At 44.1% G+C, this 27,488-nt stretch overlaps 2 protein-coding genes across 3 annotated transcripts in view; both read right to left on the bottom strand.

Annotated features, from left to right (window-relative positions):
* The window catches only part of LOC106560552 (coagulation factor XIII B chain), a 65,503-nt gene that overhangs the window by 28,727 nt on the left and 9,288 nt on the right, over nt 1-27,488 (bottom strand). The gene's annotated exons all lie outside the window — the stretch shown is intronic.
* On the bottom strand, nt 8,170-20,389 carry LOC106590829 (complement factor H). The gene is made up of 7 exons (XM_045687891.1): nt 20,097-20,389; nt 14,479-14,670; nt 13,974-14,159; nt 13,205-13,378; nt 12,868-13,071; nt 9,358-9,397; nt 8,170-8,809 (listed from the first exon to the last, which is right to left on the bottom strand). Exons 1-6 carry the CDS (start codon nt 20,209-20,211, stop codon nt 9,378-9,380), a joined length of 891 nt encoding a protein of 296 aa, XP_045543847.1. The 5' UTR covers nt 20,212-20,389; the 3' UTR covers nt 8,170-8,809; nt 9,358-9,377.

The raw sequence follows: 27,488 nt of genomic DNA, 5'->3' as shown, positions 1-27,488 counted from the left end.
CGCGTCACCCTTCGTTACCCTTCGGATAGTGTCTTGAATGCACGAACAAAACGCCGCTATTTGGATATAACTATGGATTATTTGGAACCAAACCAACATTTCTTGTAGAAGTCCTGGGAGTGCATTCTGACGAAGAACAGCAAAGGTAATCCAATTTTTCTTATAGTACATCTGAGTTTGGTGAGTACCAAACTTGGTGGGTGTCAAAATAGCTAGCCTGTGATGGCCGGGCTATCTACTCAGAATATTGCAAAATGTGCTTTCACCGAAAAGCTATTTTAAAATCGGACACCGCGATTGCATAAAGGAGTTCTGTATCTATAATTCTTAAAATAATTGTTATGTTTTTTGTGAACGTTTATCGTGAGTCATTTAGTAAATTCACCGGAAGTTTTCGGTGGGAATGTTAGTTCTGAACGTCACATGCTAATGTAAAAAGCTGGTTTTTGATATAAATATGAACTTGATTGAACAAAACATGCATGTATTGTATAACATAATGTCCTAGGAGTGTCATCTGATGAAGATCATCAAAGGTTAGTGCTGCATTTAGCTGTGGTTTTGGTTTTTGTGACATTATGCTAGCTTGAAAAATGGGTGTCTGATAATTTCTGGCTGGGTACTCTCCTGACATAATCTAATGTTTTGTTTTCGTTGTAAAGCCTTTTTGAAATCGGACAGTGTGGTTAGATAAAGGAGAGTCTTGTCTTTTAAAATTGTGTAAAATAGTCATATATTTGAAAAATTGAAGTTTTCGGATTTTCGAGGAGTTTGTAATTCGCGCCACACCCTATCATTGGATATTGGAGCGGTGTTCCGCTAGCGGAACATCTAGATGTAAGAGGTTATTAAAGCATGTGGCTGAGGATAGTTTAGAGCTAGCCTCATCTACCAGTGAGGTTAAAACATGTGGCTGAGGATAGTTTAGAGCTAGCCTCATGTACCAGTGAGGTTAAAACATGTGGCTGAGGATGGTTTAGAGCTAGCCTCATCTACCAGTGAGGTTAAAGCATGTGGCTGAGGATGGTTTAGAGCTAGCCTCATCTACCAGTGAGGTTAAAGCATGTGGCTGAGGATAGTTTAGAGCTAGAAAGACAGTTAGTTTGAATGCTGATAGGCTCCATTAAAACATTTATATGGTCATTATTGAATCACAAAAGATGTTGAACAACAAATACTGTACTTACACAACCCTTACATAAGTCTGGTTAACTGTCTATTGACATGGCCTTCAGAATGTTTGTTCCAGTAAGGCAAGATAACTGTTTCCCATAAAGCCATGTTTTCCAGGGGCAAAATGGGAAGGCCAAAATCAATTTCTACACCTCAGGAGCATGCCAGGGTTTAGCCCATATTACCTTACCAACTAAACAAAACATTAAACGTTTTCTTGCATATGAGAATTGAAAGTCAATATTCCTGCCTTAATGTTCAAGATTCACTCAGTGACGATGATGTAGTTGAAATACATGGCAAAGAACACCACAGGAATAATTTTAATAGATATTGTCTGGCTGCTTCAATATTGTAAACAATACCTGATGATAATATTCCCAGATAACAATGAACTAAAGAGTAGATGAGTATATATGAACCAGAGGCACTTTATTTAATGTTGGACAATCATGAAACCGTGAATCTGCAAATAATTGGAGCAAACAATTGACAGGGGTTATTCATTTACATGTTCGTCCAACAAGACAGGAGTCATCACTTTCCGTAAGCTGAGATCAATATGGCCATGACCCCATGTATACACTGCTGATGAAAACCAACACTACCTGGGCTAAGTCTACCATGACCAGCACACTTAACAGTGATATGATCCCGATGTGGTAAATGGAGGGTCTTTTTATTTTCCGTCCAATATGCTCATTGCATGTTCTGTGTGTTCATCAGCTGTTCATCCCAAACTGGATAAGGTTTCAAGGGCCTCGGGTTCTGTCACGTCCTGACCAGTGAAAAGGTTCATTTGCCATAGTAGAATGGTCAGGGGGGGGGGGTTCTAGGGGATTTTGGTTCTAGTTTTCTATTACTATGTTTCATTTTCCATGTTTGGCCGAGTATGGTTTCCAATCAGAGGCAGGTGTTTTTCGTTGTCTCTTATTGGAAGCCATACTTAGGCAGCCTGTTTTCCTTTGGGTTTTGCGGGTGGTTGTTTTCCGTATAGTCGTTGTACCTTACGGAACTGTTGTTTGTCGTTAGTTTATTTTCATTTAAAACCTCTTGCATCTAGACGTTCCGCTAGCGGAACCCCGTTCCACCAGCGGAACCCCTAGCCAACAGCCAATGGTGTCGCATGGCGCGAAATTAAAAAACCTCAAATCTATAATTTCAATTTCTCAAACATTTGACTATTTTACACCATTTGAAAGACAAGACTCGTTAATCTAACCACATTGTCCGATTTCAAAAAGGCTTTACAGCGAAAGCAAAACATTAGATTATGTAAGGAGAGTACCCAGCCAGAAATAATCACACAGCCATTTACAAAGCAAGCATATATGTCACAAAAACCAAAACCACAGCGAAATGCAGCACTAACCTTTGATGATCTTCATCAGATGACACTCCTAGGACATTATGTTATACAATACATGCATGTTTTGTTCAATCAAGTTCATATTTATATAAAAAAAACAGCTTTTTACATTAGCATGTGATGTTCAGAACTAGCATACACACCGAAAACTTCCGGTGAATTTACTAAATTACTCAGCATAAACGTTGACAAAATACACAACAATTATTTTAAGAATTATAGATACAGAACTCCTTTATGCAATCGCGGTGTCAGATTTTAAAATATATTTTCGGCAAAAGCACATTTTGCAATATTCTGAGTACATAGCTCGGCCATCAAGGCTAGCTATTCAGACACTCGCCAACGTCGAGGCTCAGTAAACTCAGAATTACTATTAGAAAAATTTGATTACCTTTGCTGTTCTTCGTCAGAATGCACTCCCAGGACTTCTACTTCAACAACAAATGTTGTTTTGGTTCCAAATAATCCATAGATATGTCCAAATAGCTCCGTTTTGTTCCTGCGTTTAGGTCACTATCCAAAGGGCGACGCGCGGGCGCATTTCGTGACAAAAAAGTTCAAAATGTTCCTTTACCGTACTTAGAAGCATGTCAAACGCTGTTTAAAATCAGGCCCTTATTATCTCCCCTGGCTAGTCAGAGATCACAGGAGGGCTTTGAAAGGGAATTGATCCCAACAATCCACCATGATCTGTGAATGGGAGTGAGCATGGGCATAGCATAGGGATGTGAGCGAGTGATTGGATATGAATCAGGCAAATGTTGTTTCAGAGATATAATTAACTCAGGTATGCCATCTCTCCAATCCAGATCCCACTAGGACACGTCTTGTAGGATGAAAGGCTATTAAGGGTGTAGTAAGACTGGCATTCATAATGAACTGATTCTCTGTTTCTGTAACATTCTCTGGTACGGCCCATCGTGTCTCCGTTAATGAGATGTGGAGGTGGTCCATAGAAATCCTTGGGCTCTAGGAAGACATGAGTGAGGTCATAGATGTACTGGTGATGAAATGTACCCAGCTGCTTTCATTCCCAGCAAGAATAGCAAACTGTCCAGAAAACTTTCCTACCCTTTCCAAAATGCTTTATTTTGCTTAATTTTGTGTGTGAGTTGGAAATAATTGTAAATCTACTTTAAACAATAAATAACTTGGTTGTGTTGCATTATTTTCCCAATGTGTTAGATCAATACAATTTACCATAACAAATTGGAAAGGTGTGACTCCACTGTCCATTGGTTGAGCAGACAACCTCTGGTTCCCCATTCAGAACGTGTCTGGGTTGCTGCACTCAAACTGTAGCCTGTGTCCATACTTCATGGTGCTGTTGTTTTGGAGAACTCCTAACACATTCACATTATTAATCATCAGAGTTGTGGAATTAAGTCACATGACTTGGACTCGAGTTTAACTTGAGTCACACATTTGATGACTTGATACCCCACTTAAAGGAAAATAAAATTACTTGAGACTTGATTTGGACTTGGAGCCTCAAGACTCGTGTTTGACTTGAAATTATCTGGTCAGGTTTTATAATATTTTGTCACTTACTTTGTGTCACAGAGTCTACGTGGGTTACTCTACTACACGCAGCCAGAGACAGTAGCCTTAGCATCGTCCTTGCAAAATAACCTGCAACAGATTAGCTAGTGAAACGCACACTCGGCAATCTGATTGGATAAGCAAACTGTCAATCAACATATGTGGGGTGATTTAGCGAACAGATCGCTGATATGCTGTACAGATATTGGATCAGGTGCAGTGCAAACGTCAAATTGCAGGGAGAGAGGATTGCCATAACTGAATATGCAGCTCCAAAAATGGTTTGGTGATCAAGAATATTAACTGTTACATTGCAAGCTCACCAGCAATGGGGACTTGATTACTAGCATAGGCCTACTGGTCTTTTGGTATGTAACAATTGCTTGAAATGCTAATTTTACCTGTGAAGCTTGCATTTTTAATTTGTTGTGAAAATGAATTATTACTGTTGCGAGGCTCTTCACATCCGCTCTCAAAACTCCCGCCAGTGGAGTGTGTTTTTTTTCTCTTGTTGAAATGTTTACTGTTGCGTTCACATGTTTAAATGAGCGGCTAGATGTTCTTTACCATTTGGCCATAAGATTAGCCACCAATGCTCCTTATAGGACACATCACTGCACTCTATACTCCTCTGTTAACTGGTCATCTCTGTATACCCGTCGCAAGACCCACTGGTTGATGCTGTTGTCAAATTCAACATGAGTATGACATCACGGCATTTACAGTATACTTAATTTTTTCACATACTCAAACGGCCTACTATTTAGGAGGCAAGTATGAATATTCGGACACCGCCACTCTGTATCCCAAAGTTAATGTTTGTCTACTGAGTTCCAGCCACGAGGGAGCACTGAAGAGAACCAAAATACTGGAATACTACAATATATAGAAATAACTGCTCGGCCTCCAACCACAAAGCGCTACAGAGGGTTGTGCGTACGGCCCAGTACATCTAAGCTTCCTGCCATCCAGGAACTCTATACCAGGCGGTGTCAGAGGAAGGCCCTAAAAATTGCCATGGACTCCAGCCATCCTAGTCACTGAATGTTTTCTCTACTACCGTACACCACTGGGTACCTGGAGAGCGAAGTCTTGGTCCAAAAGGCTTCTTAACAACTTCTACCCCCAAACCGTAAGACTGCTGAACAGCTAATCAACCCCTATTATTAGCATTGACCCTTCCTTTCTACGCTGTTTATAACTATTTATAACTAACTATTTATAACTCACTGTTTATTATCTATTTAGAGTCACTTTACCCCTACCTACATGTACATATTGCCTGAATAACCTTGACTAACATGTACCCGCGCACATTGACTCGGTACCGGTACCCCCTGTATATAGCCTCCACATTGACCCCGGTACCGGTACCCCCTGTATATAGCCTCCACATTGACCCGGTACCCCCTGTATATAGCCTCCACATTGACCCGGTACCCCCTGTATATAGCCTCCACATTGACCCCGGTACCGGTACCCCCTGTATATAGCCTCCACATTGACCCCGGTACCCCCTGTATATAGCCTCTACATTGACTCGGTACCGGTACCCCCTGTATATAGCCTCCACATTGACTCGGTACCGGTACCCCCTGTATATAGCCTCCACATTGACTCGGTACCGGTACCCCCTGTATATAGCCTCCACATTGACTCGGTACCGGTACCCCCTGTATATAGCCTCCACATTGACTCGGTACCGGTACCCCCTGTATATAGCCTCCACATTGACTCGGTACCGGTACCACCTGTATATAGCCTCCACATTGACTCGGTAACGGTACACCCTGTATATAGCCTCCACATTGACCCCGGTACGGGTACCCCATGTATATAGCCTCCACATTGACCCCGGTACCCCCTGTATATAGCCTCCACATTGACTCGGTACCGGTACCACCTGTATATAGCCTCCACATTGACTCGGTACCGGTACCCCCTGTATATAGCCTCCACATTGACTCGGTACCGGTACCCCCTGTATATAGCCTGGTTATTGTTATTTTATTGGTGCTCTTTTTTATTTTATTTTAATTTCGTTTTTTTAGTAAATATTTTCTTAACTCTTATTTTTCTTCAAACTGTATTGTTGGTTAAGGGCTTGTAAGTAAGCATTTCATTTTCATGTAGTATTTGGCGCATGTAACAAACAACATTTGATTTGACACAGAAAATATCGTACAGTTGTTGTTAAAATGCTCAATGTAGGAAATGTGTTGGTTCAGTGTATTTTTAATTGTGCAAAACAACTCATTTTTATGATTTTAATTTGAAGTATGTTGAAATATATCCACGATACTTGGCCTATTATATTATATTATACTGTATTTTACTATACTATACTTGGTCTTCCATTAGTGTTGCAAATATTGTTTTTTCGACATAATATTGAGGCATAATGTATCTACAATATTTTGATGTGCACACTGTAGGTTTAGCGATAGAAAGACATTGAGGGCTACAGTGTCACGACTTTCGCCGAAGTCGGCTCCTCTCCTTGTTCGGGCGGCGTTCGGCGGTCGACATCACCGGCTTTCTAGCCATCGCCGCTCCATTTTTCATGTATCCATTTGTTTTGTCTTGTTCCCTGCACACCTGGTTTTCATTCCCCAATCAATCTACATGTATTGGTTCCTCTGTTCCCCATCATGTCTTTGTGTAAGATTGTTGTGTTACATGTGTATTGTTGACGCGCCAGACTGGCTTGTTTTTTTTCTGTTATTTTGTCACGAAGATGTTTATTGTTAAACAAAATTCTTGTGACTGTTTTGCGCATTTTGCACTTTTGCCTAAATAAAGTGTGCGCCTGTTCACACATCTCTGCTCTCCTGCACCTGACTTCGCTACCAGTACGCACACATTCTGACATACAGTTATCAAATGGTTTAATGCTGATAGGCTCCATTGAAACATTTGTACCATCATTATTGAATCATAAAAGATGTTTAACAACAAATATTGTACTTACATAAGCCTTACATAAATCTGGTCAACTGTCTATGGTTATGGCTTTGTTTGTTGCAGTAAGCCAATATCACTGTTTCCCATAAAGCCATGTTTTCCAGGGGCAACAGGGGGGGGGGGGCAAAACAAAATGCTACACCTTGGGAGCATGCCAGGGTTTCTCCAATATTAGCCTATCAACTAAACAAAACATTCATAACATGACCATAGAAAGCTTTTATTTTCTATGGTAGAGTAGGTCAGGGCGTGACAGGGGCTTTTGTTTAGTTTACATTTTCTATGTTGTGTGGTTCTAGTTTCTGTTTTTCTATGGGTTTTTTTTCTTGGGATGACATCCAATTAGAGGCAGCTGGTCATCGTTGTCTCTAATTGGGGATCATATTTAAGTAGTTGTTTTTCCCACCTGGGTTTGTGGGAGATTATTTTGAGTTAGTGTATGTTGCACCTCTTCGTCACGATTTGTTTTGTTTATTAGTTTATTTATATGCCTTGCATAGTTTCACAGTGATAATAAAATGTGGAACGATACACACACTGCGCCTTGGTCTCCTTCGTACAACGAACGTGACAAATGTTTTCTTGCATATAATAATTGAAGGTCAAAATTCCTGCCTTAATGTTCAGGAATACATGGCAAGGAACACCTCAGGGACATTTTAATAGATATTGTCTGGCTGCTTCAATATCCTAGAAAATACTTGATGATAAAATTCCCAGATGAACGAAATAGTAAATGAGAACCAGATATACTTTATTTAATGTTGTACAATCAATTATGCATGGATACGTTTGTCCAACAAGACAGTTGCCATCACGTCCAGTAAGCTGAGATCACCAGAGGCAAGAAGAAAAGCAAATGCATAAAAAAAACATGACCAACTGAGGCATTACTTATGCTGTCCTGAGACACTAGAGAAGATCTACTGTTCACCTGAGAAAGCAGCTATAGGTGGATGATGAGACAAAACTGATTTACAAGAACGATCAATGACAACAGTGATACTGATCTGAGAAATGGTTTCAGTCAGCTTTAATGTGTATTTGTTAGGATAACATTGGTAAATCATCTTATTCTGTTGTACTATAGCCTTGTAAAGTCTCATGGAGACAACGTGTCATCTCTTTTCCACAACTTTATTGTCTTCCTTGATGAGGTCAATCACAATCATAACATCAGTTGTTCATTTATATTAAACCTTCAGATAATGAATCACACAGCTGGAAGATACAGGAGGATATTTCCACATTATACAGCGTGTTGGTCTAATCCTGAATAATGATTGGTTAAAACCACATTCCAGTCAGTGTCTATTCCACAAGCTACCACCAGCTAAATCTATGATGTTAAAATGCCCATTTACTGTTCTATCTGACTGCGCAAGCCACTGTCTTATCAGCCCAGCCAGGCAATTTATAAACTTGATGTGATTGTGTGAACATCCTATCTCTTTGTACTAATATAACAAATGTACCATTTTAGTCTAGCTTTAGATAGCTGTACTGTTATTATAGTGAAGCTGAGACTGATATGATTTGGAAGATACTGTTATTTTGTTACAACGGTGATACAATGTCAAATGTTGAAAAAGACACTACATGTATTCCATTACTGGATGGCTCACATTTTTTCTAAACCTAAATTAAACAAGCGACAAAGAAACCACAAAATCAAATAGATCTTCTCCTTGCATATAAAGGCGGCTTTGTAAGGATTCTTGCATTTGACGGAGGGAACATCATGACTCTGTAGGATATCTGTAGGAATTAAATCACATGGCAGGATACTATAGATCAGTCTGTGGAGTAATACTGCTGATCACTACTACTATAGATCAGAGTCTGTGGAGTAATACTGCTGATCACTACCACTATAGATCAGAGTCTGTGGAGTAATACTTCTGATCACTACTACTATAGAAGAGAGTAGACAGTGTTTAACCATGTGACCTTTCACTGTGTGTTAATGATTAGAGAAATTACTCCTGCTTGATGTGATGTTATGCTCCAACATGTTTCTGTTACGCTTCACTGATAAGCCATCACATACTGTTCATAATATTGATTATAATACTGTTGATAACACTGTTGATAACACTGTTGATCACACTGTTTATAATACTGTTCATTGTACTGTTTATAATACTGTTTATAATACTGTTAATAGTGCTGTTAATAGTACTGTTTATAGTACTGTGTATAATACTGTGTATAATACTTGACTTCAGGAACTTGCTCTGCCTTCACTATGTCGACAGGTTTGTGTGATTATAAGACATGCCATTCTTCTTGTTAATTTAACTTACCCATTATGTTCATCATCTACCTATGAATAAAGATGGCTACCTAAAAAGCAAAGAACAAATTATTTTGTTTTTACAGTCAGAAGGTTACACATAGTGGCCTCATTGAATATTATCAAACAGGTGGATTGATTTTCATAAAAAAAGGTTTAAATAAAAATGAGAATACTATCCATTTCTATTGTATTAATCTACAGTCGATAGCTCGCAGGGCATTCTGGACTTATGTATTCCATATATTAGATGATGTTAACCTGTTAATGTTGAGAGAATGTGTCACGTCCTGACCCGTAATAGGGGTTAGTTGTTATTGTAGTTTGGTCAGGACGTGGCAGAGGGTATTTGTTTTATGTGGTTCGGGGTGGTGGTTTGTATAGTAGGGTATTTGATTTATGTATTCCGGGGTTTTTTGAGCACTGTTCTATGTTAGTGTATTTCCATATTCTGTCTAGTCTTTTGTATTTCTATGTTTAGTTAATTGGGTTTGGACTCTCAATTGGAGGCAGGTGTTTTCTAGTTGCCTCTGATTGAGAGTCCTATATATAGGTATGTGTTTGTTTAGTACTTTGTGGGAGATAGTTTCTTGTTTTGCTGTTTGTACCTGACAAGACTGTCTAGTTCTTTTGTGTTTGTTGTATACGTGTTTATTTTGGTTTTTCCTTCTTTGTCCTTAATAAAGAAGATGAGTGTACATATACCCGCTGTGTTTTGGTCTCATCCCTACGACAACCGAGACAGAATCTCCCACCAACCAAGGACCAAGCAGCGGTGGAAGGAGCAACGGGTGGACTGTCGGGAGCAGCACATGGGGTGGAGAAAACAGCGCGCTCGGGAGGTAATGGCATCCTGGTCGCTGGAGGTATTAGAGGCAAGGATTGACTGGACGTGGGAACAACTACTGGACCATTGTGACAGCCTGCCTGGGAAGCAGGTAAAGGTGGAGAGGCCGCCCCAATAATTGTTTTGGGGGGGGGGGCACACGGGGTGTTTGGCTGGGCAAGGATTAAGCCCCAAGCCAAGTCCCCATGCTTTTGTTGAGCAACCTTTGACTGGACAGGTCCCGTGCTTCGGGTTATTGTGTACTGTGGAGAGGCCAAGTGTTTTTAGGCCGGTGTGCGCAGTGCCAGTTCCCCGCATTTGCCAGGGGGAATTGGGTACCCAGCCAGTATGGGCGGTGCCAGTCCTGCGCTCGAGACCGCCAGTGAGCCTCTACGGTTCAGTGCATCAGCCCAGTCCAGTACGTCCTGTTCCCGCTCCTCGCACTAGCCTTGAAGTGCGTGCCGCCAGTCTGATACCTCCAGTACCAGCCCCATGCACTAGGCTTCCAGTACATCAGCCCAGTCCAGTAAGTCTTGTTCCCGCTCCTCGCACTAGCCTTGAAGTGCGTGTCTCCAGTCTGATACCTCCAGTACCAGCACCACGCATCAGGCTTCCAGTCCAACTCGGCCGGCTCCTGCTCCGCGCACTAGCCCTGAGGTGCGTGTCCCCAGTCTGGTACCTCCACTACCAGCCCCACGCATCAGGCTTCCAGTGCGTCAGCCCAGTCCCGAGCTTCCGGCAACAGTGCCTCGTCCAGAGTGTCCGGAGACGGTGCCTCGTCCAGAGTGTCCGGGAGACGGTGCCTCGTCCAGAGTGTCCGGGAGACGGTGCCTCGTCCAGAGTGTCCGGGAGACGGTGCCTCGTCCAGAGTGTCCGGGAGACGGTGCCTCGTCCAGAGTGTCCGGGAGACGGTGCCTCGTCCAGAGTGTCCGGGAGACGGTGCCTCGTCCAGAGTGTCCGGGAGACGGTGCCTCGTCCAGAGTGTCCGGGAGACGGTGCCTCGTCCAGAGTGTCCGGGAGACGGTGCCTCGTCCAGAGTGTCCGGGAGACGGTGCCTCGTCCAGAGTGTCCGGGAGACGGTGCCTCGTCCAGAGTGTCCGGGAGACGGTGCCTCGTCCAGAGTGTCCGGGAGACGGTGCCTCGTCCAGAGTGTCCGGGAGACGGTGCCTCGTCCAGAGTGTCCGGGAGACGGTGCCTCGTCCAGAGTGTCCGGGAGACGGTGCCTCGTCCAGAGTGTCCGGGAGACGGTGCCTCGTCCAGAGTGTCCGGGAGACGGTGCCTCGTCCAGAGTGTCCGGGAGACGGTGCCTCGTCCAGAGTGTCCGGGAGACGGTGCCTCGTCCAGAGTGTCCGGGAGACGGTGCCTCGTCCAGAGTGTCCGGGAGACGGTGCCTCGTCCAGAGTGTCCGGGAGACGGTGCCTCGTCCAGAGTGTCCGGGAGACGGTGCCTCGTCCAGAGTGTCCGGGAGACGGTGCCTCGTCCAGAGTGTCCGGGAGACGGTGCCTCGTCCAGAGTGTCCGGGAGACGGTGCCTCGTCCAGAGTGTCCGGGAGACGGTGCCTCGTCCAGAGTGTCCGGGAGACGGTGCCTCGTCCAGAGTGTCCGGGAGACGGTGCCTCGTCCAGAGTGTCCGGGAGACGGTGCCTCGTCCAGAGTGTCCGGGAGACGGTGCCTCGTCCAGAGTGTCCGGGAGACGGTGCCTCGTCCAGAGTGTCCGGGAGACGGTGCCTCGTCCAGAGTGTCCGGGAGACGGTGCCTCGTCCAGAGTGTCCGGGAGACGGTGCCTCGTCCAGAGTGTCCGGGAGACGGTGCCTCGTCCAGAGTGTCCGGGAGACGGTGCCTCGTCCAGAGTGTCCGGGAGACGGTGCCTCGTCCAGAGTGTCCGGGAGACGGTGCCTCGTCCAGAGTGTCCGGGAGACGGTGCCTCGTCCAGAGTGTCCGGGAGACGGTGCCTCGTCCAGAGTGTCCGGGAGACGGTGCCTCGTCCAGAGTGTCCGGGAGACGGTGCCTCGTCCAGAGTGTCCGGGAGACGGTGCCTCGTCCAGAGTGTCCGGGAGACGGTGCCTCGTCCAGAGTGTCCGGGAGACTGAATGGAGCTTCCAAGAGAGACGGCCCACTGTGCGGAACCGAGAGAGACTGCCCACAGTCCTGATCATTCAGTGGGGGTGGTTGGGTCAGGTAGGGGATTAAGGCCTGAGCCTAAGCCACCTCCACTATAGGAGGTTTGGGGAGGGGGGGTGTAGCACAGGAGCCGTCGTTGACGGCAGCCACACTCCCTTCCCTCCCTTTAGTTAGGGGTTTATTTTTTTAGGTGCATACGGGGTACTGTCACGTCCTGACCAGTAATAGGGGTTAGTTGTTATTGTAGTTTGGTCAGGACGTGGCAGAGGGTATTTGTTTTATGTGGTTCGGGGTGGTGGTTTGTATAGTAGGGTATTTGATTTATGTATTCCGTTTTTTTTGGGGCACTGTTCTATGTTAGTGTATTTCTATGTTCTGTCTAGTCTTTTGTATTTCTATGTTTAGTTAATTGGGGTTGGACTCTCAATTGGAGGCAGGTGTTTTCTAGTTGCCTCTGATTGAGAGTCCTATATATAGGTATGTGTTTGTTTAGTTTTGGTCTCATCCCTACGACAACCGTGACAGAATGACTATCTTACACTGATGGGTGTTCCTTTACATGACATGAACTTACATATAGGTTTGTGGTCTTCATACTGCATCTCTCCATCATCACACTTCACCTCAATTTCTACTATATTCCATACAAAAAGTCTGTATATATGGTAATATCCCTCTTTGCACTGAAGAGTCTTTTTTTCATTGTGCGTAGTATAATCTTTCTTGGATAAATTCTGTAGATTGTACTCTGCATCAAAAGTGGAAATCTCACAAGGCCCTGATGGAAATGAAACCCAGTAATTATTTTATTCCCTTAGTGTACAGTACATATTCATACATTTATATACTCACATACACTTGACATGTAGATATGACACCATTTTCAGACCAGTTGAAAATAATGTACTTACGTAAACACTTTGGAGGGCTCGGCCATTTTCCATTCTGACATCTGATGCTGCCTGTGAAACTCAGTGTATACTGTCTGCTGCATTGGTAGTACAGCTCTGTAATAACACCTTTATCATCTCTCTTTTCCTTGATGAAATCTCCATTTTCAATGCTAGGGGGATCAGGACAGCTTGCTAGATTAAACAGGGAATAGATAGAAATCATAATATAATACCATGAAAATACATTACAATGATACAGTACCAGGATAATACAATACCATGAAAATACAGTACCATGATAATACATTGTCAAGATTTTACAGTACCATGATAATACAGGACCATGATAATACAATACCATGATAATACAATACTATGATAATACAGTACCATGATACAGCACCATAATACACTATCACGATAATACAATAACAATTTGTGATATATACTGTAAATATGCACTGAAATTCATCCATGATCATATCTAGGAAAACTACACTATATTGCATTATAGCAAAAAACAACAGCAACTACCTCAAAGTGGACACATAGGAGACATATTGAGAAACTATAAATCAGAGATGGAATTTTCTGTAAAACCAAGCAATGCCTAAACAAGTGTCCCTGATTGTATGAGAGGAGAATAATGGTGTTATGTGATACAGAATTTTTCATCTCATTGAATATTTAAATAAATAAAAAATTCCTGTTTGAATAGGTGCTGTTCATAGTAGAGTAACTCTATACTGAATTACTGCATCAGTTTCAAACAGTTATCAATACTTACGTTTGCATGTTGGTGGTGGAGTTGTCCAATTCCCATTTTCACAAGTAAGTTTTTTAAGTCCCTCTATTTCAAAGGACTTGCGACATTCATAATTCACTTCAAATCCCTCTATATATTTATTTTGATATGGGATTTCAACAATTGCATTTTCAACTTTAGGTGGAGGATCACATATAATGCCTTGCGCTTCAAGAGAAGAAAATATTGATGAAATATTATTGTGTAGAAAACATACACACAGTACATACACAGAACTACTACCTATGTAATTACATAATATCAAATGGGCTTCTGGGGCCTTTTCTCCAAACTATTCAAACATATAGTAAATATACAGCAAGGATGACTGGCCACTGCAGACAATTAAAATCAAGTGAAAAAATCTAGAGAGACAGAGCATTGGGATTGAGTTTCAGACAAATCTAGCCAAGTCAGAGGGAAATGCATTCCACTGTTCTTGATCTACTTTGTAAAGAGGTAATATCTAGAGGATCTGTTTTCTTACCAATACACTCTAATATTCCAGACCATGTTCCCTCAGTACATGTGGCTTCACCCCACCAACCCCCGGTAGAGGGTTTGAACCCTACATTGCAGGAATAGTATATCTTCCTTTTCCTGGGATCAACATTCCTCTCATTTGACTGAACTATGAATCCATTCATCACAGGTGGGTTGATACATGCTCCCTCTATTTCTGGGGGAAACAAGGACATGAAACATTATAGAACACAATGTGACACATTCATGGTTTTAAATCCAGTTCTACAGCTGTAACGCTGAGTTCCTGCAAATTGACCCTGCTGCCAGCGGTAGGGAGAACTCACAAGAGGGTCACGTGGATCACCACATGTTATCACTACAATGACAGAGATGTTTAGTGTTAGCATGAATCATACCGTAACTGTCTAGGTATCCCCCTTTCCTTTTTCTCTTGACCTGTACAATAATACACAGTGATTCAACTATGTATACTGTAAACCAATACACTCTCAATATATCATACTACAATATACTCTCCAGTATGAACATACGTTCACAATCTGTAGAAGATGACCACATTCCGTCCTCTTGGCATGTTATCAACACTCAGTTCCAAACTGCCTCTGGAAGCAATGTCAGCACAATAACTTTTCGTCCGGAGCTTCATGAAATGGGTTTCCTTGACCGAGCAGCCTAAGATCACCATGTACCGCCATTGGACTCTGGAGCAGTGGAAATGCGTTCTCTGGAGTCATGAATCACGTTTCACCATCTGGTAGTCTGAAGGACGTATCTAGGTTTGGCGGATTCCAGGATAACACAACCTGCCCCAATACATAGCGGCAACTTTAAAGTTTGGTGGAGGAACAATAATGGTTTGGGGCTGTTTTTCATGGTTTGGGCTAGGTCCCTTTTGTTCCAGTGAAGGGAAAAATTAATGCTACAGCATACAATTACATTCTAGACGATTCTGTGCTTCCAAATTTGTGGCAACAGTTTGGGGTAGGCCCATTCCTGTTTCAGCATGATAGCGAAATGTCGGTATAAGGACAGAGTGGAGTCGCAAATCAATGGCTCAGACATGAGACATATGTGGCTGGGTCTACAGACAATCACGGACTACAAAAAGAAAACCAGCCACTTCACGGACACCAACGTCTTGCTTCCAGACAAACTAAACTCCTTCTTTGTTCGCTTGAGGGTAATACAGTGCCACCGACGCGGCCTACTCCCAAGGACTGTGTTCTTCTTCTCCATGGCCGACGTGAGTAAGACATTTTAAATGAGTTATCCCTTGCAAGGCTGCTGGCTCAGACGGTATCCCTAGCAGCGTCCTCAGAGCATGCACAGACCAACTGGCTGATGTGTTTACAGACATATTCAATCTCTCCCTATCTCAGTCTGCTGTTCCAACATGCTTCAAGAAGGCCACTATTGATCCTTTACCCAAGAAGGCAAAGGTAACTGAGCTAAATGACTATCGCCCCGTAGCATTTACTCATGTCAACATGAAGTGCTTTGAGAGACTAGTCAAGGATCATATCACCTCCACCTTACCTGTCACCTTACTGCCCCAATAGGTCCACAGAAGATGCAATCGCCATCACACTGCACACTGCCCTATCCCATCTGAACAAGAGGAATGCCTATGTAAGAATGCTGTTCATTGGCTACAGCTCAGCATTCAACACCATAGTACCCTCCAAGCTCATCATTAGGCTTGAGGCCCTGGGTCTCAACCTGCCCTGTGCAACTGGGTCCTGGACTACCTGATGGTTCGCCCCCAGGTGATGAAGGTAGGAAACAACATCTACACTTCGCTGATCCACTGGAGCCCCATAAGGGTGTGTGCTCAGCCCCATCCTGTACTCCCTGTTCACCCGTGACTGTGTGACCATGCACGCCTCCAACTTGATCATCATGTTTGCAGACAACATAACAGTAGTAAGCTTGATCACCAACAACGACGAGACAGCCTATAGGGAGGAGGTGTGGGCACTGGGAGTATGGTGTCAGGAAAACAACCTTTCACTCAAAGTCAACAAAACAAAGGAGATGATTGTGGACTTCAGGAAACAGCAGAGGGAGCATCCCCCCTGTCCACATCGAAGGGACAGCAGTGGAGAAGATGGAAAGTTTTAAGTTCCTCGGTGTACACATCACAGACAAACTGAAATGGTCCACCCACACAGAGAGTGTGGGGAAGAAGGCCCAGCAGCGCCTCTTCAACCTCAGGATGCTGAAGAAATTTGGCTTGTCACATAAAACCCTCACAAACTGTTACAGATGCACAATTGAGAGCATCCTTTTGGGCTGTATCACCGCATGGTACAGCAACTGTACCTCCCTCAAAAGCAGGGCTCTCCTGAGGGTGGTGCAGTCTGCACAACACATCACCGGGGACAAGCTACATGCCCTCCAAGACACCTACACCACCCGATGTCACAGGAAGGCCAAAAAGAACATCAAGGATAATATCCACCCGAGCCACTGCCTGTTCACCCCATTTACCATCCAGAAGGTGTGCATCAAAGCTAGGGCCGAGTGACTGAAAAAAAGCTTATATCTCAAGGCCATCAGACTGTTATAAAGCCATCACTAACACAGAGAGGCTGCTGCCTGCATACAGACTTGAAATCATTTGCCACTCTAACAAGTGGATCACTAGTCACTTTATTAATGGCGCTTTAATAATGATGTTACATATCTTGCATTACTCATCCCGTCTGTATATACTGTTTTTATACCATCTATTGCATCTTGCTCGTTCATTGCTCATCCATATATTTATATGTACATATTCTTATTCCATCCCTTCACTGAAATTTGTGTGTATTAGGTATTTGTTGTGGAATTGTTCGATTACTTCTTAGATTTTGTTGCGCTGTCAGAACTAGAAACACAAGCATTTCACTACACTTGCAATAACATCTGCTAACCATGTTTATGCAACCAATAAAATGTGATTTGATTTGAAAAACACTGTGCACAAAGATAGGTCCATAAAGAATGGGTTTACCGAGATCGATATGGAAGAACTTGACTGGCCTGCACAGAGCCCTGACCTCAACCCCATCAAACCCCTTTGGGATGAATTGGAATGCCAAATGCGAACCAGGCCTAATCGCCCAACATCAGTGCCTGACCTCACTAATGCTCTTGTGGCTGAATGGAAGCAAGACCCTGTAGCTTTTTTCCAACATCTAGTGGAAAAACCTTCCCAGAAGAGTGGAGGCTGTTATAGCAGCAAAGGGGGGACCAACACCATATTAATATAAGGGCACAAGGCGAGACCCATATGCAGACACAGGAGGCAGATGGTTGAGCTCCGATATTTATTATAACCCAAGGGGTAGGCAACAGGCAGATCGGGTACAGGCGAGAGTTCATAAACCAGGTCAGAGTTCAAACAGTACAGGGTGTTAGACAGTCTCGAGATCAGGACAGGCAGGGGTACAGTAACCAGGTCTGACTCCAAACAGTACAAGGCGTTAGGCAGGCTCGAGGTCAGGGCAGGAAGAATGGTCAAGCAGGCGGGTTCGGTGTCAGTACAGGCAAGGGTCAAAACCAGGAGGACTAGGAAAAAACAGAGACTGGGGAAAAATAGGGGCTAGGAGATAAACGCTGGTTGATTTGGCAAACAAGACGAACTGGCACAGAGGAACAGAAAACACAGGTATAAATACACCGGGGATAATGAGTGACACCTGGAGGGGGTGGAGACAAGCACAAGGACAGGTGAAACAGATCAGGGCGTGACAATTAATGATTTTGGAGTGAGATGTTTGACGAGCAGTTGTCCATATACTTCTGGTTTCAAGCAGACCACCATAGTCTCTGTGCCCAACAAAGCCAAGGTAACCTGCCTAAATGACTACCGCATCGTAGCACTCACATCTGTAGCCATGAAATACTTTGAAAGGCTGATCATGGCTCACATGAACACCATCATCTCAGTAACCCTGGTCCCACTCCAATTCAAATACCACCCCAACAGATCAACAGATGACTGCCCTTTCCCACCTGGACAAAAGGAACACCTATGTGAGAATGCTGTTCATTGACTACAGCTCAGCGTTCAACACCATAGTGCCCTCCAAGCTCATCACTAAGCTAATGACCTTTGGACTGAATACCTCCCTCTGCAACTGGATCCTGGACTTCCGGAGAGGGGCCGCCCCCAGGTTGTAAGGGTAGGCAATAACACATCCGCCACACTGACCCTCAACACGGGGGCCCCTCAGGGGTGCGTGCTTAGTCCCCTCGTATTCCCTATTCACCCAAGACTGTGTGGCCACGCATAACTCCAACACCATCATTAAGTATGCCGACGACACATGGTGGTAGGCCTGATCACCGACGATGATGAGACGGCCTATAGGAAGGAGGTCAGCAATCTGGCAGTGTGGTGCCAGGACAACGCCCTCTACGTCAATGTGAGCAAGACAAACAAGCTTATTGTGAACAACAGGAGAAGGAGTGCCGAGCACGTCCCATTCACATCGATGGGACTGGAGTGGAGGTCAAGAGCTTCAAGTTCATTGGCGTCCACACCACTAAGAACCTATCATGGTCCAAACACAAAAAAAGTTGTGAGTAGGGCTCTGGAGGCTGAAAAGATTTGGCATGGGACCTCAGATCCTCAAAAACGTTAAACAGCAGCTCCATCGAGAGCATCCTGCCTGGTTTCATCACCACTTGGTATGGCAACTACTAGGCATCCGACCGCAAGGTGCTACAGAGGGTCGTACGTATGGCCTCGTACATCCCTGGAGCTTAGCTCCCTGACATCCAGGACCTCTATACCAGACGGTGTCAGAGGAAGGCCCTAAAAATTGTCAATGACTCCTGCCACCCAAGTCATAGACTGTTCTCTCTGCTACCGCACGGCAAGTGGTACTGGAGCGACATGTCTAGGACCAAAAGGCTCCTTTAACAGCTTCTACCCCCAAGCCATAAGACCACTGAACAGTTAATGAAATGGCTACAAAGACTATTTGCATTTACCCCCTTATTTTATTATTATTTAAACTGATTTATTTGCACTGACTCTCTTGCACAGGCTCGATGTAAACTCACTGGAATATAGCCACACACTCACACATATTACAATGACATTCCAACACACACACACACGGACACACACATATGCATATTTTCATCACACACACACATTCCTTCACACTGTTCATGTACGCTGCTGCTACTCTGTTTATTATCATAGTCACTTGACCCCTACCTTCAGTACATGTAAATATTACCTTCATTACCTCACCTACCCCGTACCCCTACACATTGACTCGGTATCGGCACCCCTTGTTTGTAGCCTCTTTATTGTTATTTTATTGTGTACTTATTTTTCCTTTAGTTTATTTAGCACATAGCTCTGCATTGTTGGTTAAGGGCTCGTAAGTAAGCATTTCACGGTAAGGTCTAAGCCTGTTGTATTCGCCGCATGTGATAAATACAATTTGATTTGATTTTGTTGTGCAGCATTTGATAAAAGTAGCAAAGCAAACACATCAGTTATGGTAACCCACTTTGTATAGTCTAGTCAGAGTCTTACAGAGCAATTAGTGGATACTAACACAATGTGGGAACTAGAAGCATGTGAGAAAGTGAAGGAAAACACATCCTTACCAGTCTGAGCTGATGAAGCATCCACATTCAGCCATACCACCAGACACAGCAGAGTCAGAGATGATTTCATGTTGATCAAATGGTAGATGCAGTAAAAATGGAAGGAGTAGAACATAAATAGTGTCTATCCCAAAGTTAATGTTTGTCTACAGAGTTCCAGCGCTCAGGGAGCACTGAAGAGTGGGGGATTGATCCAAAATACTTGTATAATTAAAAATATTGATTTCAATCTATTGCAGTAGAATTACAGGCAATATCACAGAGTTCTTGTGAAAAGGCTCAATATAAAATAATTTGTTAATTCTGTTGCTATAGCCTTTGCTTTGTATTATAAAAGATTTCATTTTTGGTTGAATATAACCTCGTTTATTTTGCCACGTATATATGTGCGCCACATGAAAAATATAATGCTATAAATCCCTAGAAAAATAAAGATATTGCTCAGCAGCCGAAGGACCTCAGTGTCTGCCAGGATAGCTAACTACTACAGTATTTCAGCACAGCTGTGGAAAACAACCTACAGTTACAGGCCCAGGCAACTAGAGGGACTGGTCACACCTTAAAGGGAAATTTCACCCTGGCTCTGCCACAGCATATTGTCAGAACTACATGACCTGAAAGATACTCTGGTCTTCAGGCTACATCTAACCACCTGTAACCCCATGCTCGTTCTATATGACCACCTGTAACCCCAAGCTCGTACTATATGACCACCTGTAACCCCAAGCTTGTTCTATATTACCACCTGTAACCCCAAGCTTGTTCTGTATGACCACCTGTAACCCCAAGCTCGTTCTGTATGACCACCTGTAACCCCAAGCTTGTTCTGTATGACCACCTGTAACCCCAAGCTCGTTCTATATGACCACCTGTAACCCCAAGCTCGTTCGATACGACCACCTGTAACCCCAAGCTCGTTCGATATATTAACAAACATCAAAATGATCCAAACCACAAGCTGGAACGAGGTGGTTGGATGTAGCCTGAGGACCACGGAGTATCTTTCAGACCATGTCATCAATTTAGTCTCACCCCTTTCTCTTTTTACCTTTTCTCTTTGTAAAACTCAGGTAATCTGGAGTCCTTCTACATTGCCCCGCTGAAAAATACCCAAAATCGTCAGCATTTTGGGTTCACAAGCATGAGGGAAGGGGCACACCTTGCGGTTACAACAGTAATTACACAACCACCTTATTCTTCTCTCTGGAGATTCTCAAAACACAATACAAAGACATGTCTACAAAAATCCATGCCAAGAGCTTCTATTTATTTATTTAGTTATTTTATTTCACCTTTATATAACCAGGTAGGCAAGTTGAGAACAAGTTCTCATTTACAATTTCGACCTGGCCAAGATAAAGCAAAGCAGTTCGACAACATACAACAACACAGAGTTACACATGGAGTAAAACAAACATACAGTCAATAATACAGTAGAAAAATAAGTCTGTATACAATGTGAGCAAATGAGGTGAGATAAGGGAGGTAAAGGCAAAAAGGCCATGGTGGCAAAGTAAATAGCAAGTAAAACACTGGAATGGTAGATTTGTAGTAGAAGAAAGTGCAAAGTAGAAATAGAAATAATGGGGTGCAAAGGAGCAAAATAAATAAATAAATAAATACAGTAGGGGAAGAGGTAGTTGTTTGGGCTAAATTATAGATGGGCTATGTACAGGTGCAGTGATCTGTGAGCTGCTCTGACAGCTGGTGCTTAAAGCTAGTGAGGGAGATAAGTGTTTCCAGTTTCAGAGATTTCTGTAGTTCGTTCCAGTCATTGGCAGCAGAGAACTGGAAGGAGAGTTTACAGTCTAACCAGACACCTAGGTATTTGTAGTTGTCCATTATTGACAATAATGATCTGTCAAAGTCAATGGGCATGGCGAGGTTTACAGATAAGTCTTTGAAATGAGGAAGTGGTTTTAGGTTGTGCTTAGAGACAGTAAATGTGTTATTGTGTATGAGAATGATTGAAAGGTGCCATACACAACAATTCATACTGTGTAAGAACTGCCCTCCTGAGACTTTTCACAGCCCCCAGCCCATTCACTTAGTTGACTGATCTTTCTTCTCAAAAGAAGCTCCCAGTGTCCCTCATTGTCCCTAAAAAATACACTAGTGTGTCTCTGAACACTTATGTCCCAATCCGTTGACACCTTTACCATTAATGGCGTGTTGCCCTACATCCCTTCCATACATTTTTTAAAATGGTAACACCACAACCATGTCTTTTCAAGAGTACAATTCTTCTGCAAGAGGCCCAAACAGTTGGTGCTTAAGGTCTATGAGCCTGACACCACTTCTGTCGTGACTGAGCCTGGATAATATGACCTGATGACTCCTCCAGTCTCCCAACAGAACTCTGGTAACACTGAAACAAGGAAGAACAAGAAGAAGTGGAAGAAGGACAGGAAGAGGCCCCAGCCACAAGCAGCTAGAGAGCAGCAAGGCCCAGTCAAAGGCCGGGAGGAAGTGGTGGGTGTGGCTAGACTGTATGCAGATGTTCCTCTGCCAGAGGCTCATTCTATACGGCAACACCACCGTTGAACTCAAGCCCTGGATTAAAGCTACTGGAGCTGCCTGATGGCATGTGGGCCATGAAGCAGATGTCACCATGGACTGTCATCACATACTGTCTGAAGGAACCAATGTGTTACCTAATATTGTTTTGACATGTGTAAAGGATACAATGTAACTTTATTTGTAACTTTATGTAACTTTATTTAGACATGTGTAAAGGATACAATGTGTTACTCAGCAAACTGGATGTAGTCTATCACAATGCCATCTGTTTTGTCACCAAAGCCCCGTATACTACCCACCACTGCGACCTGTATGCTCTCGTTGGCTGGCCCTCACTACGTACTCATCGCCAAACGCACTGGCTCCAGGTCATCTATAAGTCTTTGGTAGGTAAAGCCCCGCCTTATCTCAGCTCACTGGTCACCATAGCAACACCCACCGCTGCACTCCAGCAGGTATATTTCACTGGACATCCCCAAAGCCAACACTTACTTAGGCCGCCTTTCCTTCCCGTTCTCTGCTGCCAATGATTGGAACAAATTGCAAAAATCACTGGAGCTGGATTCTTATATCTCCCTCTCTAACTTTAAGCATCAGCTGTCAGAGCAGCTTACCAATCACTGTACCTATATACAGCAAATCTGTAAATGGCACACCCAACTACCTCATCCCCATATTGTTATTTATCCTCTTGCTCTATTGCACCCCAGTGTCTCTATTTGCACATAATCATCTGCACATCTGTCATTCCAGTGTTAATGCTAAATTGTAATTATTTAGCCTCTATGACCTATTTATTGCCTTACCGCCCTACTCTTCTACATTTGCACACACTGTACAAAGATTCTTCTATTGTGTAATTGACTGTACATTTGTTTATGTGTAACTCCGTGTTGTTGTTGTTTTTGTCGCACTGCTTTATCTTGGCCAGGTGGCAGTTGTAAATGAGAACTTGTTCTCAACTGTCCTACCTGGTTAGATAAAGGTGAAATAAATAAAAAAATTATCAAAATAATAAAAAATTGTAGTATGTTGAACTATACTGTATATACTATACTATTGTCTTTCCAATGTGCTTCTGCTTAATGATGACTGAACCCAATATACAGGCAAAGAAGGATTTGGCTTGCTGGCCTAACAGCAGCCAAGAGAATGGTTGCCTTACAATGCCAAGCCCCACACACTCTACCACGTCAGCAATTTCCTCATTCAAAGACATAGCTCAACTTGAACTGTCGATCTGTCAACTGCAGGATGCAAAATCAGACAATATTGACATTTGGAATACAACTCTTGACAGCTTAAAATCACTACTTTGACACTGTATGTACTCCAGTAAGGTCCTGTGGAGGGGAGTAGGTGGGAGGATGCATGCGTATTTGTGGAATGTCTGTTGGTTTGTGTCTTTTTGTCCTGTCAAACCCCCTCAAAAAGGATAAATAAAAAATAAAAATTAAATATATACTATACTATACTTGTTCTTCCACTAGTGTTGCACTTATTGTTTTAGCTACATCATATACTTACATATCAACAATATTCTAATATGCATACTGTAGGGTTAGCGCTAGCCTCATCTACAAGTGAGGTTAAAGCATGTGGCTGATGATAGTTTAGCGCTAGCCTCATCTACCAGTGAGTTTAAAGCATGTGGCTGAGGATAGTTTAGAGCTAGCCTCATCTACCAGTGAGGTTAAAGCATGTGGCTGAGGATAGTTTAGAGCTAGAAAGACAGTTAGTTTGAATGCTGATAGGCTCCATTAAAACATTTATATGGTCATTGAATCACAGAAGATGTTGAACAACAAATACTGTACTTACACAACCCTTACATAAGTCTGGTTAACTGTCTATTGACATGGCCTTCAGAATGTTTGTTCCAGTAAGGCAAGATAACTGTTTCCCATAAAGCCATGTTTTCCAGTGCCAAATGGGAAGGCCAAAATCAATTTCTACACCTCAGGAGCATGCCAGGGTTTAGCCCATATTACCTTACCAACTAAACAAAACATTAAACGTTTTCTTGCATATGAGAATTGAAAGTCAGTATTCCTGCCTTAATGTTCAAGATTCACTCAGTGATGATGATGTAGTTGAAATACATGGCAAAGAACACCACAGGAATAATTTTAATAGATATTGTCTGGCTGCTTCAATATTGTAAACAATACCTGATGATAATATTCCCAGATAACAATGAACTAAAGAGTAGATGAGTAAATATGAACCAGAGGCACTTTATTTAATGTTGGACAATCATGAAACCATGAATCTGTAAATAATTGGAGCAAACTATTGACAGGGGTTATTCATTGACATGTTCGTCCAACAAGACAGGAGTCATCACTTTCCGTAAGCTGAGATCAATATGGGCAAAGAGGCAAAGTCATGACCCCATGTATGCACTGCTGATGAAAACCAACACTACCTGGCTAAGTCTACCATGAGCAGCACACTTAACAGTGATATGATCCCCATGTGGTAAATGTAGGGTCTTTTTATTTTCTGTCCAATATGCTCATTGGATGTTCTGTGTGTTCATCAGCTGTTCATCCCAAACTGGATAAGGTTACAAGGGCCTCGGGTTCTGTGACGTCCTGACCAGTGAAAAGTGTAATTTGCCAAAGTAGAAAGGTCAGGGCATGACAGGGGGGGTTTGTTTTGTGTGTTTTGTTTTTTTTTGGTTCTAGGGGATTTTGTTTCTAGTTTTCTATTTCTATGTTTCATTTTCCATGTTTGACCTATCTTCCCGGGCGTACAGGAGAGAGCCGTGGAGCAAACCGGAACCAAGAAAGGAGTCAAGCGTTGAGTTCGACGTGAGAATCCGGGAAATGGTGCTGGCGGAAAGGGCACTGCGGAGCAGGCGTGCAGAGGGGCGAGAAATGCATTACGGGGTAATGCGCACTATCTCGCCCATCCGCACGCACAGTCCGGTGCGGTCGGTACGGGCTCCGCAGTGTTGCCGTGCTAGAGTTGGCACTCAGCCAGGAAGGAGTTTGCCTGCTCAGCGCATCTGGCCGCCAGTGCGTCTCCTCGGCCCAGTTTATCCGGCGCCTGCTCACATTCCCCAGCACAGCCCAGTTCGCACTGTGCCAGCGCTCCGCCCGTGCCGGGCTACAGTGACCATCCAGCCAGGACGGAGTGTGCCAGCCCTGAGCTCCAGACCTCCGGTGCGCCTCCACGGCTCAGTGTGCCCTGTGCCTTCTCTGCACACCCAGTCTCCTGTGCGTCTCACCAGTCTGGTGAGACCGGTTCCAGCTCCCCGTAGGAAGCCTCCAGTGATGATCAATGGTCCGGAGCCTCCAGCGATAATCCATGGCATGAAGCCTCCAGTGATGATCCATGGCCCGGAGCCTGTAGGGTTAATCCATGGCATGAAGCCTCCAGTGATAACCCATGGCCCGGAGCCCCCAGTGATGATCCATGGCACAAAGCCTCCAGTGATAATCCATGGCGCGGAACCAGTAGTGATGATCCATGGCACGAAAGCTTCGGCGACGCCCCTCAGCCCAGAGCCTCCAGCGACGCTCCTCAGCCCTGAGCCTCCAGCGACGCTCCTCAGCCCGGAGTCTCCAGCGACGCTCCTCAGCCCGGAGTCTCCAGCGACGCTCCTCAGCCCGGGGCCTCCAGCGACGCCTCTCAGCCCGGGGCCTCCAGCGACGCCTCTCAGCCCGGGGCCTCCAGCGACGCCTCTCAGCCCGGGGCCTCCAGCGACGCCTCTCAGCCCGGGGCCTCCAGCGACGCCTCTCAGCCCGGGGCCTCCAGCGACGCCTCTCAGCCCAGAGCCTTCTGCGTTGGTCGGCAGCGCAGAACGGGGCCTATGCCCGGAGCCAGAGCCACCTCCGTAGCTAGAGGATTGGCGGAAGGGCTAGGGTGTAGCAGGAACCGTCGTAGATGGTGGCCACCCTCCCGTCCCTTCCTTTAGGTTTGAGGTTGTTTTTGTGGAGTTTTTGTTTGAGGTGCAGTCGGAGTCTGCACCTTCGGGGGGGTACTGTCACATCCTGACCAGTGAAAAGGGTCATTTGCCATAGTAGAATGGTCAGGTCGTTTCAGGGGGGGTTTGTTTTGTGTGTTTTGTATTTTTTTGGTTCTAGGGGATTTTGGTTCTAGTTTTCAATTTCTATGTTTCATTAACCATGTATGGCCGAGTATGGTTTCCAATCAGAGGCAGGTGTTTTTCGTTGTCTCTGATTGGAAGCCATACTTAGGCAGCCTGTTTTACTTTGGGTTTTGTGGGTGGTTATTTTCTGTATAGTCGTTGTACCTTACGGAACTGTTGTTTGTCGTTAGTTTATTTTTGTTTAAGTGTTCTCTCAAAAATTAAAGAAGATGAGCACTATACACGCTGCGCCTTGGTCTAATCCTTCCGACGCCTGTGACAGGTTCTGAAATGTGAAGATGGTACAGGAATCAGTGTGTGAATATGTCCTGAAGATCAGGTGGCATTGCAGTTGGGGGCCCCGTTCCAATTTGCTCCCTCACTCCAATCCCTAGGCCCTTATTATCTCCCCTGGCTAGTCAGCAATCACAGGGGGGCTTTGAAAGGGAATTGATCCCAACAATCCACCATGATCTGTGAATGGGAGTGAGCATGGGTATAGCGTAGGGATGAGAGCGAGTGATTGGATATGAATCAGGCAAACGTTGTTTAACCTCTTGGGGCTAGGTGGGACGCTAGCGTGCCACCCGTGGTGCACTCCATCAACAGCAGGTGCATTTCAAGAGCGGCAAATTTGAATCCAAATAAATGTCAAAATTCAAATTTTTCAAAAATACAACTATGTTACACCATTTGAAAGATAAACATCTCCTTAATCTAACCACGTTTTACGATTTCAAAAAGGTTTTACGGCGAAAGCATAAATTTAGAGT

Source organism: Salmo salar, chromosome ssa10, assembly GCF_905237065.1.
Source record: "Salmo salar chromosome ssa10, Ssal_v3.1, whole genome shotgun sequence".
Taxonomy (NCBI): Eukaryota; Metazoa; Chordata; class Actinopteri; order Salmoniformes; family Salmonidae; genus Salmo; species Salmo salar.
Note: the sequence above shows the minus strand (reverse complement) of the source record. Positions and strands in the feature narration are given on the sequence as shown.